Source organism: Humulus lupulus, chromosome 6, assembly GCF_963169125.1.
Source record: "Humulus lupulus chromosome 6, drHumLupu1.1, whole genome shotgun sequence".
Classification (NCBI taxonomy): Eukaryota; Viridiplantae; Streptophyta; class Magnoliopsida; order Rosales; family Cannabaceae; genus Humulus; species Humulus lupulus.
Genome location: NC_084798.1, coordinates 96,020,407 through 96,038,251, shown reverse-complemented (window position 1 = coordinate 96,038,251; position 17,845 = coordinate 96,020,407). Strand labels below are relative to the sequence as shown.

General features: G+C 33.8%; 1 protein-coding gene across 1 annotated transcript; it reads left to right on the top strand.

Annotated features, from left to right (window-relative positions):
- The first annotated feature begins 1,879 nt into the window (after nucleotides 1-1,879).
- LOC133785312 (uncharacterized) lies at nucleotides 1,880-13,345 on the top strand. The gene is made up of 3 exons (XM_062224559.1): nucleotides 1,880-1,978; nucleotides 12,592-13,245; nucleotides 13,328-13,345. Exons 1-3 carry the CDS (start codon nucleotides 1,880-1,882, stop codon nucleotides 13,343-13,345), a joined length of 771 nt encoding a protein of 256 aa, XP_062080543.1.
- The last annotated feature ends 4,500 nt before the right edge of the window (nucleotides 13,346-17,845 follow it).

Below are 17,845 nucleotides of genomic sequence, written 5' to 3'. Positions count from 1 at the left end.
CAAGTCAGAGAGCCTTGGGGCTCTCTTCTAGGGTCACGGACCGCGGCGCGCACTACCTGCGCCGCAGCGCTTCTGAAAATTTATGAGGCTCCCAACCTCTTTACACACACGGGTCGCGACGCCAAAAGAACAAGGTTGTAGCTCGAGCCCAAAACCCAAAAATCCTACATGCATTTCTACGCGCCAAACTCTCAAGAAATCCTCCTAAATCAAACCTCAAACTTAGAATTCAGTCCACAATTCATATCAAAGCAACATAACTGGTATAAGCACCCCAAAAACTATTCCTTAGCCTTTCCAAAATCTAAAATCACACCTAAGGTTTGAACCTAAACAAAGCCTATAAATTACAGCAGAAAAACTCAAGAATTCACTACCAAAATTCTTACCTCAATTGATAATCCGACCCTGAGCTGAACCCCAACCACTACAGGCTTCAAGTTTCTCAAATCTTCAGCTAATTTTCTGAAGAATTCATCAAAGTTTCCACATACACCAAAGGGGGGAGAGAGAGAAGGAGAATGTGGGAGAGAGAGAGAGAGAGATTAGTTGAGAGTGTTATGTTTCTTTCTAAATGTTCTAAAGAGATAAGTCCAACCAAGTCTACCGCTTAGCCTTAAAATGATCAAATTACCCCTAATATCAATCCTAGCCTTCTAATACCACCAAGGGTGAATCTGTCATTAGCCACATTCCCGCTAATTCCTCGAGTATTCCTATAAATCCCCATTTAATCCCGACATGCCCAAATAATCGCTAAATCACTACCGATTACCCAGTAATCCTGAAGATGTGCTACATTCCCAAAATACCCCTAGGCTCACCCCGAGCCGGGTATTCGACCTCGTTGTGACTATTCCGCTATTCCACCCGCTAGGACCGTCTCAGACCACACATCTCAGATACAACTCCACAATACTGTAGTCTTAAGCACAACACACACACACACACAAACACATTTATGCCCTCAACGGGCCAAAATTACAAATATTTCCTCATTAACAAAAACATGCCCACATGCATATTTGATCAACCTAAACATCCATTTTTAATCATATAATCATTTAATCCATGTAATCACATACTTAAACCAATTATTTCTCTCTCGACACGCTAATCAAGGCACTAAGCCTTATTAACCAATTTTGGATGTTACAGGAACTTACCCGTGGCTGGGGACGAAGGCGGAGCCGTTCTCTCTTCTCTTTCTCATGTGCAAATGGAAAATGAGGGAATAGGGCTCTTTTTTTTGTTTTTGCAGAGAAAAGTCCCCACCTTTTCACACTTGAAACTTTAGACTGCGCTTTTTTTTAAAATTGCAATAAAATAGTACGCGGGTATTAAATGTGATATTTTACACTCATTCAAACCTTTTCTCTGCGCTTTTTCTTTAAGGTTGAATTTTTTTTGCAAAGAAAGCCTATATTTGTAGTATTGTCCTCCTACGTGCCCAATGATATTTTCGCCTTGCCCCGAGTTTTTAAACTAGGTTTGCTATCATATTTTACCATCTTCCTCTTTATCCGTATTTCTCTCGTGCTTATTTCATTACTGATTTTTAACCTTACTTTTGCCAGTATCCCTGCAAAAATCCAGTGGCCTTCCAATGTTTCTTGGTCTGAGCAGCGTGAATCCCAACTTCGTCTTCTTAAAGTTGTGCACGAGCATAAAGACGATGCTATCTCAATCGATCGCCTTTTTAAGAGACTTTCAAGAGCTGATGCTTCGCCTCAATTTTCCCCACATCATTGATTGTCAAGCATCATTCCTTCTAGCTGACCGTGGAAATCAATTAGATCAGTAGTATTATGACAAGTATTCCTTGTGCGTGAAAGCCGACACTGAAGCCCCTAATTCAGATCACAATACTCATTTTTCCATGGAGTACCATCCTATGCTGCATCGCCTTGTTTCTACTGATTTTGTGCAACCTGACAATGCTGCTGAAATGAGTTTTGACTCAAAAGATGATCACATGGTTAATTCTGAGTAGTGTGCGAACTCCCCATCTATATCTCTCCCATAAATTGAGCATTCTAAATCTTCTCCTACTGCCAATCCTCTTGCCACTTTGGTGATTACTCCCTCTAGTGTTGAACCATCACTGCCGATCGTGTCGAGTGTTGTTGCGCATCCTAATGTAGGAGATTTCATGGTTGTGCCACACGAAATACCCCATCTTTCTAAGAGAAAAAACTCTTGCTAACAAGGGAAAAAGTGTCAAAGATTCTTCTTCCAAATCGAGCAAAAGTAAACGTCCTTCGCAATCTGCTCTTATTGACTTGTCTAAGTTTCCCCCTGCTTCCAAGCATGCCAAACTTCCTACCATGTCTGAGAATAGAAATGAAATTTCTCCTTCGGCTTCCTTTACCAGCTTATTACTGTTAGAAATATATTTTACACGATTATAAATATTTTCATGTATCTTTCATATTTAAACAAATTAACATATAAAACAACCTAGAAACATGTTTCTAATGAATTTCATAAAGTAAATCAAATGACACAGTTTAAGAATCTTACTTTTACGCAGCAGATATTGAGACTCTTTCCTTCACTCTCTCTAACCCTTGTTCCTTTTTGTCACAGAGTAATAACAAGAGAGTTAACTGGATCTTCAAACTACACAGTCTTCCACAATTTTTTTTGATCACCTAGACTAAGGTGGGCAATTCTCAACACATGAGATGGGAAAATTATGGAGAAGAAGAGAGAAGTGATGGGCAGCCACAATAGGTCTCTTTTGAGTCTAGGTTTTTGCTTAATCACACTTACTTGACAACCCTATACTTAAGTCCCTATTTAAAGTAACATTTTAGGGTTAATTTAATTCAATTAAATAATTAAAATAATAGCTTAAAAATCCCTATATGGCCGAATACTAGATATTTTTCCAAGCCTTGAGATTTTTCCATTTTTAAATTCAAAGCATAAAAATCTTTAAATTCAAATACTATTATTTTCTATAATTATATAATAAAACAAAATCATTATTAATTAATTATATATAATATAATATATATTATAAAATGATTACGTTTATAACGAAATCTTATAAAGTTTATTAAAACTTTATATACACATATATAATTATAGTTATATTTAAATTACAATTAATTAATTAATTAAATCATTAATTCAAATTAACTAATTATAATTTAAACCTTGATTTAATACTATTTATCAACTTGACATAAATTTTTCATAATTAATAAATTTGTCCAAATTTTTCTTTTCTTTCCTAAATTCTACATCTTAGTAAAATTGTCCAAAATTGACACAAAACAATTTTGACAATCCTAATTGATAATTAAATCAATTAATCGAGATCATCTAGATGATTTAATCAAAGACATTGTGGGGACTATGGACCCATGAATTCATGCTCTAACAAATTACTGTAAAATTATTATCGAATAATTTCACTACCTTATTAATTCCTCGTGACTCCACTAAAGACTCAAAATTACACTTTTGAAAAATTACACTTTTGAACTCATAGAACACTTTACACTTAAAGTAAATATGTTATCCATTATTGCAACCATAATTTGTCATTCAATCCTCTATAGATGATCTACAAGTGAGTCAGATACAAATTACCGTTTTACCCCTCATTGTATTTTATCCTTAAATACCACTAAGTTCCTTGTTATTTATATGAACTTTAATTACAAAAGTGAGTACTCAATCATTTAACTCGTTGAACTAAGCTATAAGGTGATCATCATTTCACTTCTTGCTAGAAGCTATCGATTTTCATATCTATGATTAACACTCCCACTAAATTATACTACCAAGTCCCCAAGATGTAATGACCTGGATTTCCAAGACTCGATAATGAGGAAATATAAATATTTTCATTTAAAAAAAAGTCTCAAAAACCCGTATAAAAAGATTTTTAAAAAAAAAAGTCGTATGGCCATACTTAAGATTTAATTACAAACATATTTTATAAAGAGTAGAGTGAGCCTAGTTTAGGAAAATTACACAACATTTCCAAAAGTAAATTGGCTTCCAAAAGGTTGGTCCACATGTACATTTGCAAGGTAGACTCCAGCGCTCACTGCTCTGCCTTGCCATTGTTCTTACCTACAACAGGAAATAACTAGGTAAGCGAAAACGCTTAGTCAGTTCAACTTTAAAACAAAAGCATGCAGAGAATTAGGGTTCTGGATCCATCCGGACCCTACCCAATCAATTTCAAGAAAGCAAAAGCGGCCAGGAAACTTATGGTCATGCCTGATAACCAATGGCAAACTAAACAGATAAATTCCTGCACTCAGAAAATCTCTGAACAAGCAGATATATTATATCACAACTCTATCTTATCAACAAATATATATCCCTGCACTCAGAAAATTCCAAAGCAAGCAAATATAATATATCACAATATAATTCGAGACCACGCTCGACAATTTCCAACAATTCGAGCATAACACGCCCTCCAGCATAAATGCTAATCTGTAAGAGAGAACCGAGTCTCAACACTAAGATCTAGCCAATAAATATCCCCATCAAGGGTAACAATCATGTTACCTAGGGCATCGCTACTTATCCAAGAGTAAATCCCTCACAAGGGTAACCATCAAGTTACCTAGGGCATCACTAGCAGTTGCCCCTAGGGTGTTCAGCCTCACTCAAACTTGGCAACCCCTAGTATCTCTAGGCACTCTCACTTAATGGCCAATATTCACAGCTGTTATCCGGGAATAACTTATCAGAACACTTGCTTAGGTTCTAACCGTTCATTGATTAAGTAAGCATGAGGGCCCCTAGGTCCTAGTCATTTTGGCGCCCCTAGGTTTAACAAGCAATCCTCACCTCTTGGCCACTCGTCGCGTTAATGAACCAAGCATAATAAAATCAAGCAGTGTGACGGGGATCAGCTGTCTAGGATATGACGGATATCTACCGTTCATATTTTATAAATCAACACTCACTAGACTAACGTCTCTAAGCAACTTTCTACGACAGTGTATATATGTGCATGTGCCCCTATACTAACATACAATACAATAGTCGTTTCTTGTTGCAACCACATAATATAAGTTGACTTACTTGGAGTTCTTAGCTCTCAGCAGGATTTTACCCTCCAATATATAGTCTAGTTATGCTATAGCCAATACTGTAATTATCCATACAATATACTCGAATTAATTATGGCGCTTCATAATTCATTATTATTATTTTGGGCAGTTTGGTCATTTTAAAAATTATTTGTACGGATTAATGATCCTTATTTGGTTTTAAACCCATTAAGAAAATTCCTACAAAAATATTTGAGACTAAACCCTAAGTCTCGGGGAGAGCTATCCTATGGTCTCGATACCTAGGCTTGGGTATCACAATAGTATTTTCCCACAATCCGCTAAAAAAATCTTGTTCTTTAAACGCATCGCTATTAACCCGGACTTTCAACAGTCGGTAAAATACATAAAAGATTTTAGCCGGTATTATATCCTGAAAATACTAATTAAATTTCTTAATTATTTTTAAAGAAAATAAACTCTTAATTTTCCTTTTATATTTCTTAAGGTTTTAATCTCTAAAAACCGTTTTAAGAAAATTGCCTAATTTGTCTTAATTAGGAAAACTGTTAAAAATTTCCCATCTTGACTAATTAACCTTTCTGAAGTCAATTAATCAAGTTTACTTACTAGAAAAATAACTCACTCGATTATTTTCTCAATATAAAGGGTTTTAAACCGTCTTTTAATTTATTAACTTATTAATAAATAAATTCTTTTATTTTTAGAAAGGATAAAAATTCTTTAATAAAATAATTCCCACTAAACTCAAAGTGGTATTTTAGGTCAAAATATATTTTCAAGACTTGCAAAGTTTTTATCTTGCAATTAACAAAATTTTACTTTTTACCCTAAGTTCCAAAATCTCATTTTTACACTAAGTGTGAAAACCCTATTTTTCACATTTTTAATTACATATTTTGTTAGTTCATAGCATGAAATTTACTTACCCAATTGTTACCAAAATTTCCCAATTCCATTTTTGGTATGCCTTTTAGGCCTTTTTAAAATCTTAGGTCAAAAGGAACATATTTGATTGGTGAAATTATTTTCCAACAATGAGGTAAAAATGACCTTATTTTCAAGTCATTAATCTTTCCAAATTTTGACACTTAATAACTTTCAAACCGTTCCGTATTTTCTTACCAAATTTTACATTAGAATACTTGGTTATACCAATAATATTTCCACCATATTTTAGAAAAATCTAGGTTTATTTTCCCTATACAGTGTTTGCCCAAACTTGGTCCCAAAATTAAGAATACGAAAAAACAGTATTTTACCTAAACTTTGAAATAGCATAACTCACTCATTTTTAAACATTTTTGAGTGTTTCAAAAGCTCAATTTTATGTAATAAATATCAAAAACATCAAAGTACAATTAAATTTTACAAAATCAATATACAGTGGATGCTTGATCCCTCAGAAGTCACAGCTCAAAACATATATTTTGTTTTAAGGTTTCTAACAAAACCCTTGGGGGTTTTGGTCCCTATTTTCAAAAATCAACACACAAGCATCATAAAAATTATAAAACAACTACCATAACCTTATTACATCACCAATAAGAAATTTTAAGCATTAACTATACAAAATAATGCTTAAAACTAAAAACCATACAATAACAATCATAAAAAGTAAACTTTTTACCTCTTTGTTGTTCTTGCTTAAGGTTTGGATCTTTCTATTAGCTTTGGGTCCTTAAAAAAATTTCAAAACCTTAACCAACTCCCCCCAAAAATATAGATAATTATCTATTTTAAAATCTATGGTTAAAACTTTACAAAAGTCTAGTTTATTGAAACTTTACCTTAGGGAAACCCTTCCTAGACCAAAGCTTAAATGCTTCCAAGCCTCCTTAGTGTTCTTGAGGTTGAAGATGGAGAGAAAACTTGAGAGAGTTTTAAAAAAGATGATAGTGAAAGTGAGAGAGGGTGTGGTGGGTTTTGAGGGTTAGAAGAGCTTACACAACTCTAAAAAAATATCTTAAGAAACACTCAAGTGTTTTACTACCCACTTGGTGCCTTTAACCCTTATAGTTAAAATAGGATTAAACTTAAAACAATTTGGTCCACCTAAATAATCTCTCACATGGCCGGCCACCCCTTTAATTATATATGTGATCATATTTTTATTTATATAAAAGTTAATAAATAATTCATAAGAAGAAAAATCCAATTTGACTTCCTATAACCTTTTTCACTCTTATTAAGTTTTAAACACAAAACTTGACACATAATAATTAAATTAAATATCTCTCACATTTAATTTAATTAATCACACAATAAAATTTAACCTAAGGTCCATTCATGGAATAAAATTCCCCATTTCGGTAAAATCAAGCATTTAACACAAAATGCCCTAAAATTTCATTTTCCCCTTAGTTTTATTATTTTTGATCAAACATTAATTTTTATGAATGTATTTTATACCCAAAATATATTTTTCATAGTTTTTCATTTTATTTTCCGAGATTTTTACCCGATCAAGGTTTTTGTGTCGGTCCAAGACCGAAAGTCTTATCTTGACTTTTAAATCACCAAATTTATATTTTGGCTAGAAATAACTCATAGAATAATTTACAAACAAATATAATATTATTTAAAATAATATTCTTAACTCAGGGAAAAATCTCAACCCGAGCCATTTAAAGGTACCCAAAAACGCAGGACGTTACAAATTATTTGATCAACTCCAAGGAGCCACATTGTTCTCTAAGATTGATCTACTGTCCGGTTATCACCAGCTCAAGGTACGAGAAGAAGATATTCCAAAGACAGCTTTTAGAACTCGATATGGACTTTATGAGTTTCTAGTTATGTCTTTTGGTCTTACCAACGTTCTAGTCGCATTTACGGATTTAATTAATCAGGTCTTCAAGGATTACTTGGACAAATTCGTTGTAGTGTTCAGTGACGATATTTTGGTGTACTCCAAGGACGAAGTCGAGCACGAGGAACATCTAAGAATGACCATGTTGCAACTGAAGGAGCATAAACTTTATGCCAAGTTCAAGAAGTGTAAATTTTGGTTTTTGCAAGTAGTGTTCCTCGACCACATAGTATCCAAGGACGGAGTTGCTGTAGACTTAGCTAAGGTAGAGGCTGTGAAGGATTGGCCAAGACCTAAGAATGTGTCAGAAGTTAGAAGTATTCTGGGGCTAGCAGGCTATTATCGGAGGGTTGTAGAAGGCTTTTCTAAGATAGCCACTTCGCTTACCAACCTGACCCGGCAACAACAAAAGTTCAACTGGACGGATAGATGTGAAGAGAGCTTCCAATAGCTCAAAGATAAGTTATGCTCAGCACCAGTACTTTGTGTACCGACACCCAACGACAAGTTTGTAGTCTACTATGATGCGTCGAAACAAGGTTTGGGTTGTGTGCTGATGCAAAATGAAAAAGTGATAGCCTACGCTTCAAGGTAGCTGAAAGAATACGAGCAACGCTATCCAACGCACAATATGGAGTTGGAAGCGGTGGTCTTCACATTGAAAATCTGGTGCTGCTATCTTTATGGAGAACGGTGTGAGATTTATACGAACCACAAGAGCTTAAAGTATTTCTTCATGCAGAAGGAGCTCAACATGAGACATCGCAGGTGGTTAGAACTAGTAAAAGATTATTACTACAAAATCCTATACCACTCAGGAAAAGCAAATGTAGTTACAGATGCGATAAGTAGGAAAAGTTACGAAAATCTAGCAGCGTTATCCGGAATAGAAAAGCTGATTCAACAAGAGCTGATCAATGCCATTATAGAAGTAGTCATTTGTCAGTTGAAAAAGTTGTCCATCTAGTCAAATCTATTAGAAGATATACGGATTGGGCAAGGGCATGAGAACACGTTAGTAACACATATGGCTGTAGTCAAAGAAGGCAAGGCCATAGATTTCTCTATATCAAGACATGGGTTCTTGAGATATAAGGATCAGATATGCGTGCCAAATGACCATGAGATTAAGATGAAGATTTTAGTAGAGGCACACAATACCCCATACTAAGTTCACTCGGGGTCGACCAAGATGACTCACGACCTTAAGGCACTATATTGGTGGCTGGGAATGAAGAAAGACGTAGCAGAGTATGTGTCTAAGTGCCTTAAATGCTAGAAAGTAAAGGTGGAACATCAGCGACCCGTAGGCTTATTGCAACAACTTAGTATTCTGGAATGGAAGTGGGAAGACATAGACATGGACTTCGTGACAGGATTACCACAAACAAATAAGCAGCACAACTCGGCTTGGGTAGTAGTAGATAGACTAACCAAGTCAGCTCACTTTCTACTTGTCAAGACTACGTACACAGCAGACCAGTATGTAGACATCTATGTTCAAGAAATAGTAAGACTGCATGGAATCCCTAAGACTATAGTATATGATAAAGGATCGGTGTTTACATCGAGATTTTGGGGAAGCTTGCAGCAATCTATGGGTACCAAGTTAAGTCTTAGTATGGCATTCTATCCTCAGACCGATGGTTAGTCCGAGCATACCATACATATTTTAGAAGATATGTTGCGCGCTTGTGTACTAGACATCGGAGGATCGTGGAGTAAGTATTTGCCACTAATAGAGTTCTCCTACAACAATAGCTACCAGTCAACGATTGGCATGGCACCCTATGAGTTACTTTATGGAAGGAGGTGCCGATCGCCGTTACATTGGGACGAGGTAGGAGAAAGACAACTTCTTGGACCCAAAGCTGTTAGAGAGGCTCAGGATGCAGTGGCGCTGATTACAAAGTGTATGCTCGCTTCTCAGAGACGACATAAAAGTTATGCGGATGCCAAGCAGGGAGATGTAGAATTCAAAGTTAGAGATTAAGTCTTCTTAAAGATATCTCCTATGAAATGTGTGAAGCGGTTTGGGAAGAAAGGAAAACTTAGTCCCCGGTTTATAGGTCCTTTTGAGATATTGGACAAGGTGGGAACAGTTGCATATAGATCAGCTCTACCGCCAGCTCTAGCAGATAGCCACAATGTATTTCATATCTCGATGCTGCGTATATTTGTGTCAAACCCATCTCACGTCCTCTAGTACGATACGATAGCACTCCAGAAAGACTTGAGTTACGAGGAACGACCGGTTAGCATCCTAGATAGAGGGATGAAGGAATTACGGTCTAAGAGTATACCGATAGTCAAGGTCCTATGGAGTAATAGTTCAGAACGGGGGCAACGTGGGAGTTGGAGGAAGACATCTTAGCACGGTATCCGGAATTGTTTGGTAAGTAAATTTTAGGGAGGAAATTCTTTTAAGTAGGGTAGAATTGTAGTGTCTCAGAATTTTACTTAGCTAGACAGTAGTAGCTAGTAGTAGCTTGTAGTATGTTAGTTTCTGTGGATTTTGGTTCAAGCCGAGACTTAGTTGGAAACTCATAGCAACAGTTATGGATTTTATAAGTTTAACCTATAGTTTTGAAATATTAATTATAACATAAGGTTTGATTAATATTGCTGGTCCTAGAAATATTGTTTATTATAGCCTAAGGTTTAGATATAATTAATAAGAATGTGACACTTGTCATAAGCATGTTTATTAAGGATTTAAGTATTTTTGATGAATAGTTTAATTAAAAGTAAGATCTAGAAGTTCTAGAACCTTCCAACAGCTGTTAGGATCATGTTTTACTCAGTCAAAGTTATTTTACTCAATTTCAAAATATCCTGAAAAGTGCAAATATGTGTTTGATATATCAACGTATGCTGATATATCGCAGCTATATGGGCTGATATGTCGCCTACGACAGATATGGAAAACACGTCAACTTCGCACGAATGAAAGCACGAGGGCTCGGGATATAGGTCAAGGCGATATATCGCCCCTGGGAGTGAATTTTTGAAACTTGAGGATTTAATTTTAAAAACAACCTTAACCACTTGGACTTGCCCTTGAATGATTTTGACAGAGTACTGGGCATCTGTTGAACAAAAATTCAAATCTTTTTCATTTTATATTCATTTATTTATTCAAATTAAAAGGGGTTAGTTTCACTTCTTGAACTCTATAAATAGGACCTAGAACTTAGCCATTTCCTTCATTCTTCAAGCATTCTTCAGATCCTCCAAGCTGCTAAGATTATTATATAGAGAAACACTTGGGTTTTGGGATAAAAGTTTTTCCAATCTAAGCTTTTCTAAACACTTGGGAAGTAAGATAGAGTGTTATTTCAGTATCGAGGGGTAGATCAGAATCATAGTTCATCCAAGGTATTCTTATTCTTAAGTTCAATTCTTCATAGTTCTTTAGTTTTCTTTTGTTTTCATTCAGATCCTAACTCTTTGTTATGATTCTTGATTAAGTGTTTAAGTTTCGTGAAACTTAAGGTTCTTTTCGCTAATTTTCTTCTTTGATGGTTTAGTTATCTTTTTCATCCCTTTTTCTTTAGAAACTCATGGTTTTTACTACTAATTTTAGGAGCTTTCCAAATCCCGTTCTTGTCTCCATATCTCAGTTTTTGGTAAGGAAAATAGGTTAGATTATATGTGTTTATATGTTTATGTTATGATATGTTTTATATGATATGTAATATGATATATGTTGTAGTCCTTGGGCATATGACTTGCTTAAATAGCAAGCCCCAATAATTTATGTTGTAGTTGCTTGGGGATATGACTTGCTTAGATAGCAAGCCCCACAAATTTTTATCATTTTTGTGGTTTAGAGTTATTATTTACCCTACCTCGATTAGTAGACAGAGGACCTAGATGGGTTATCATATACTATAGTTGTGATCTAACCTACCTCGATTAGTAGACAGGGGACCTAAATAGTTTTATCACATACCGCGTCAATGAGTTAATGGCCATTAATATTGTAGTCCTATATGATATATGTTTTTACATCATATGTTTATAGTATATGATTTATGATATGATATTATGGTTTATATTTGTATTAGATTTTCCTTGTTGGGCATTAGGCTCATTCCTTTCTTTTTTTTAGAATGATGCAGGAAAATGAACATGGAAGGCGAGAAGGATTCGTGGCAGCTAGGCATGTGTGTTGAGGATGAATGGATTGAATGGAATGCTGGAAGATCGAGGAAGACGTTGTTTAAAGTCTTTTAAATTATGTTCTTATGTATTTCCGCACTTAGTATTTTTAACAATTAATTTAAAGTTTATGTTTTATGTTTTATAACAATGGGATCCCATACCATATTTTATATCTCATACCTTATTTTGTATTTCATACAATATTTTGAGTTTTGAATGAAGTTCTATTATTTCTTGATGTATGTATTCAAATTGGTAGCTTTGCTTAGTAGTTTTAATGGTTCGAGGTCTTATAAATAGTCGGGGCATTACATTCATACTTGCATATGCTAAAATTGGCCAACCCAGGAACTATCACAAGAATAGAGAAAGATGAAAAAAATTGGTATGAATACTATTTATGCTTTGCATTCCTATAATCAGTGCTTTACTATTCACAATCCATACCTTACATTTCCAGAAATTGGTTATTTTTTAAAATTTTATAGGTTTAAATATATGTTTCTTGTTTGATGGAAACAATGTAGACCAATTATAGTGGTAGTTGGTACATTTTTAAAGACAAAATGTGGAGGCACACTATATGAAGCTTTTGCTAAAGATGGAAATAGTCAAATTTTTCCGCTTGCCTTTGGAATTGGGGATTCAGAAAATGAAAATGCATGGATATGGTTCTTTAGAATACTAAAAGAAGCAATAGGAGATCGAGAAGACTTGTGCATAGTATCTGACAGGCAGAAAAGCATCAAAAATCCAATTGAACAAGTATATCCTGGTCTATACCATGGGGTTTATCTTTATCATTTGAAGCAAAATCTAAGGACTAAGTTTAGGGGATTACATGTGCAAGCCATATTCGAAATTGCTTCAAGAGCCTACTCAACTCAAGAATATCATTCTTCCATGGCTGAGTTACAGAAAATTAACCCTGAAATGACCACTTATCTTTTGCAAGCAAAACCAGAAAGATGGGCTCGACCATTCTTTCTGACAAAAAGGTATAACATTCTTACAAGTAACATTGTTGAGTCTATAGATGCAGCAATTGTGCATGCGAGAGAATTTCCTATAACGTCATTAATAGAAGCTGTGAGAGAGATGCTTCAAAGATGGTTTTCAATAAGAAAACAAGCAAAAATCAACCAATTTATTGAAGTGACAAAATGGGCAAATGATGAAATGAAGATAAAACTTGATGTGGCATTTCGAATGAAGGTACGTTATTGAAGTTACATTTATTCACTTATTGTTTGGATTTTAAAACTATTGCTTAATAATTGAATTGTTTCACATGTAGATGCAATTGATGCAATGAAATCTCGAGTCACATATGGTGATCGAGTGTTTGTTGTTGACATGGAACAAAATATGTGCACATGTAATGAATTTCAACTAGAGGGAATTCCATGGGCACATGCTATCACAGTAATTGAAAGCAAGTACTTGGACAAGCACAAATTTTGCTCAAATTGGTATAGTATATCTGTTTTGAAAGAGACATATGCAGGTTCAATTAATTCTGTTCCAAATAAACTTGATTGGAGTGTCCCATATGAAATTAAAGAAGATAACATGAAGGCTCCAAAATTCAAAGTAAAACTAGGACATTGTAAGAAAAAAAGAATTCCATCAACAGGAGAATCTTCCAAGTGTGTTTGAACAGTCAAGTGTGTAAATTGTGGAATATTGGGGCATAATAGAAAGAATTCTAGCAACCCACAATTTCTAAAAGAAGGATAAATCATCAAATATGAGAACATAAAACTTTAAGTAATTTTTTCATTTTCAATTTTTTTAAAAGTGTTAATGCTTTATCATTTTTTTTTTCAATTTTTTGACTTTCATGTGTTTACAATTTATGATTTGTAGTTTACATTTTTCATCTTTGTAATTTACATCATAATAAAATAAACGTCATTTATTAAGCAAACTATTTAGATGCCTGTACATGAAATTTTAAAACAAGTGCTCTAAATTTAAAGAGTTATTGTTTAGATTTTAAAGAATTGTGATTTAAATTTTAGTCCTTGAAGATTACATTTTACAGTATCATGGTTTAAATTTCGATAGTGTTACTTATGAATGTAAATGTTACACTTCATACATCAAATTGAAAAATGCAATATATATATATATATAAAGATTTGAAAATGGGGTAGAAATGATATTTTGAAATCACTAATATGGTGTAATGTTGTGCTGTGACAATCATTACACCCCGCCATGGCGCACATGAACTATGGAAATTTGATGTTGCTTTAGCATCGCGTCGTGCAGGGGGTGTGACAATAATCTCCCTCTCGAGCGTTGTGACTCTCAAATAGACGTGTCGCAGCGCGCAGTAAACCATTTATCCATAATTTATATTTTTCCAATTAAAACTTGTGGTCTAAATTTTCAACCACTAAAGAATTCTGGTTTAAATTTTAAGCCTAGCTGTTTAAATTTTAAGACTAGCAGTTTAGATTTTAAGCGTAATGATTTAATTTTTAATACTTGTGGTTTAACATTTAAGCTCTGTGTTATAAATATTTGTATTTTTGCTTTATATTTTACATGTTATGGTTCAAGAGTTTTAGTTTAAATTCTAATTATAGGGGTTTAAATATTAAGGCTAGTGGTTTAAATTTTAAGGCTAGTAGTTTAAACTTTAAGCATAATGGTTCAAATTTTAAAGGTAGAAGTTTAAAATTTAAAACTTGTGGTTTAAATTTCTAGGTTTGTAATTTATGTAATGCCCTGCGTTTAGGGCACTAGGTAAACCTAGATTGGGTATTTTAATTCCCTAGATTTTGTATTATTTAAGGGGAACATTTTATGTTACAAGAAGTTCGTGATGTTTGAATGCTATCCATATTGTGATAAGTGTATTTTAAAAAAAAAAAAAAAAAACTGAGACCTTTGGTCGTGGGCCGGGTCAAAAACCCTAATCGGGTAAAAATATCGTATAAAATATTCTTGATGGAATAATTTTGGCAAAACTAAGTTTGAGCATAAACTTAAATAAAAAATAACTATAGGTTACTTAAATAATAAAATATGATCAGTTTGGTGATGTCACATTTTATTTAAATTGATCTTTCTCACTAAGAAAAACTAATCAAAAGTATACACTATGTTAAATGCCTTTTTGACCTTATGTTCAAGCTTATTTGAGGATTAATAAAATTTAAATTAAGGGCACTTTGAGGTATGTGTGGCTGGTTATGTAGAGTGCTTGAGGGGGGAAAACTTGCCCAACAGAATTTCAAGAAAATAGCCATCATTATTTTCCCATGTTATCATCTTTTTTTATGGAAAAGAAAACTAAGATAACTTCAACACTCAATCTCACAATCCAAGACTCCAACCATACCCCTGCCTCTCTCTTACTCCATCTGAATTTTTCAGCACACACTCTTCTCTCTCAAAGCTCCCTTCTCTCTCTAGAAGTTTAGAGCACCATTGAAGAAAAAAAAAACTCTACAACTCCTAAGGTAAACATGCTCTAACTATGTCATTTTTCTCCATTTCTTTTTCTCTTCTTCATGGCTAATTTTAATAATTATTTTCTACACCATGAAACATCATTCATCTTAGCCCCTTAAAAGTAGAAGAACCTCCATTGAAGGTTTCATGAAAAGCTTGAACTATAGTTGAAAAAAGGGTGAGTTCTCTTGTTTCTTCTTACCATCTTTCTTTTCCTTCTTCCTATGTTGACTGAACCTTTAAGGAATCTAAAACTCTATGCATGTTAGTGTAACAATCTCCACACCCATCATCTTAAACCTAGGTGTGGTTGATGTAAGTGTGAGCACCATCATCTACATGCATGCAAGCTTAGAAGGAAATTTTTGAAAGAGGTAAACCCTAGAGCATACTCTTTTTAAGCATCCCTCTCCTTTTAATTTTCTATCTCTGTAATCTGATTCTTAGTGTTTATGGGAAGGGATTTAAGTGTGTGAAGTGTTGAGAAGTGATATGAAACCCTAAGAGCTCAACCACCCCAAAGGCTTGAACATAAAGAGGTAAAAATCATGATTCTTACCATATCATTTTAATGGCTTTGGAGAATATGAATTTGATTGTTGTTTGGCAAGTTAAATTAGTTATTTGGGTTGTAATAAGGTTATTTAGTGGGCTGATGATGCATGCATGTGGTTTATGTGGTGTTTGACAGCTTGGAATCCAAAGATCCATGGGATTGGTTGATGCATGTTTGCTGCCAAAAATTTTCAATGGATTCCAAATGGCCAAATCATACCTAAAAGACCTAATTATTCAATGAAAGTTTTGTAATGTGCTATTTGGAAGAGTTCATGATTTTAACATCTTGAACCACTGAAAAACATTTTATATAGCTCAAGTTATGAGCTTTTTGGGAATCTAGTGCAAGCGAGATTAGAGTTTGGCAGTTCCGACCTTAAAATTTTTAATAGTTAGTTGAGTGGGTAAAAAATATTACTTTTGGATGAAATTGTTACCGAATTTTCTGGGCATATTTAATATTAATCCCATGAAACATTTTTTAAAATTCACTATAGTGTGGGGGTTATAAATTTTCCAATTTAGATGTTCAAAACTGTATGCTGCCAAGACAGTGTTGTTACAGTGGCTTCAACCTGGCCAAACACTAGGTTATTGATCAAATTTTTTAATTAAAATTTCAGAATTTTGTTATTTAGGAAGCATACTTCATTTTAGCATTTCGAAACACCAAAAGACGTTATCTCTAGATCAAGTTATAAGCTTTTTGTGATTGATGTGCAAGCTGGAGTGAAAAACTAACAGCTTGAAGAGTGCATGTTTGAGCAATGTTTTGACAAGTTTAAAATCAACATTTTTAGATGATTTTAATTATTTAGACTCTTTTTATAATAATTAAAAGCCCTGCAAGATTTTACTAAGACATATCCTATAGATTGTGAATTTTGTTTTTTTTTCTTTCTAAAAAGGTTGTCAATCAAATTATGTTTGGACATATTTGTTTTTTATTAATCTTTAAGTCATAATCCACTAGTCAAATCATGCTTATTTTTCTTAAAGTAAATATAAGATAACTTTCTATGGATTAAGAGTTAAGATTTATGTGGCATAAAATATAATGAGGTTTTACATTTTATTGAAAAATCTTAAGATAGTACTCTTGTGTGAGATAGGCTAAAATTGTTTATTTGGTTAATTGAGAAAATAAAATCTTTTTGGATAATAAAATTTATGAGTTTCATAATTTAATGAAAATAGACATTTTTATTTACAATTTTAATAAAGCGGGAGATAACGTTTAACACTTTTATTTTATAAGGAAAATAAGAAAGCGGTATTGAAAGTTTTCTTTAGGCTTAAGAAAATGGTCTCTTTATGCAATTGAGAATTTATTTCCAAATTTCCGTCACCATTATTTGTAGGCATGGTTTTATTAATAATATGATAAGGCTATAAATTCAAGGGTTTAGTCTAAGTTTTAAGATTTAAGAGAAAATGCTTTTAAAGTATTGAAAATTATTTAAGTTCTTTCCTAATCGCTCAACTTAAAGACCTACACTTAATTAATCAAACGTCGTAATTAATTCAAATCACTGTGTGTTTTCACTACAATGTTATCTAAACGGGAAGACTTGCTTTTCGATAAAAGATTTCCACAAGCAAGCACTAAGGAATCCAAGTAAGACAACTTACGATATATATGTTTGGGTACAACATGTTAATGGCTAGTTTAGATAACTAAGTTATAAGCTAATAATACTAGTCTTAGAAGGTTTACTAAAGACTATGGTGCTAGAGGGTTCACATACTCATGACTAAGGTAAGCAGTCCGACTAGCTACCGTGATGAC

Bases quoted from the DNA above. Each gene is read 5' to 3' on its own strand.
- LOC133785312 (XM_062224559.1), top strand. From the start codon at position 1,880: ATGGAGTACCATCCTATGCTGCATCGCCTTGTTTCTACTGATTTTGTG. The intron at 1,979-12,591 runs GTTAATTCTGAG...ACATTTTTAAAG, and splicing joins ACTCAAAAGATGATCACATG to ACAAAATGTGGAGGCACACT.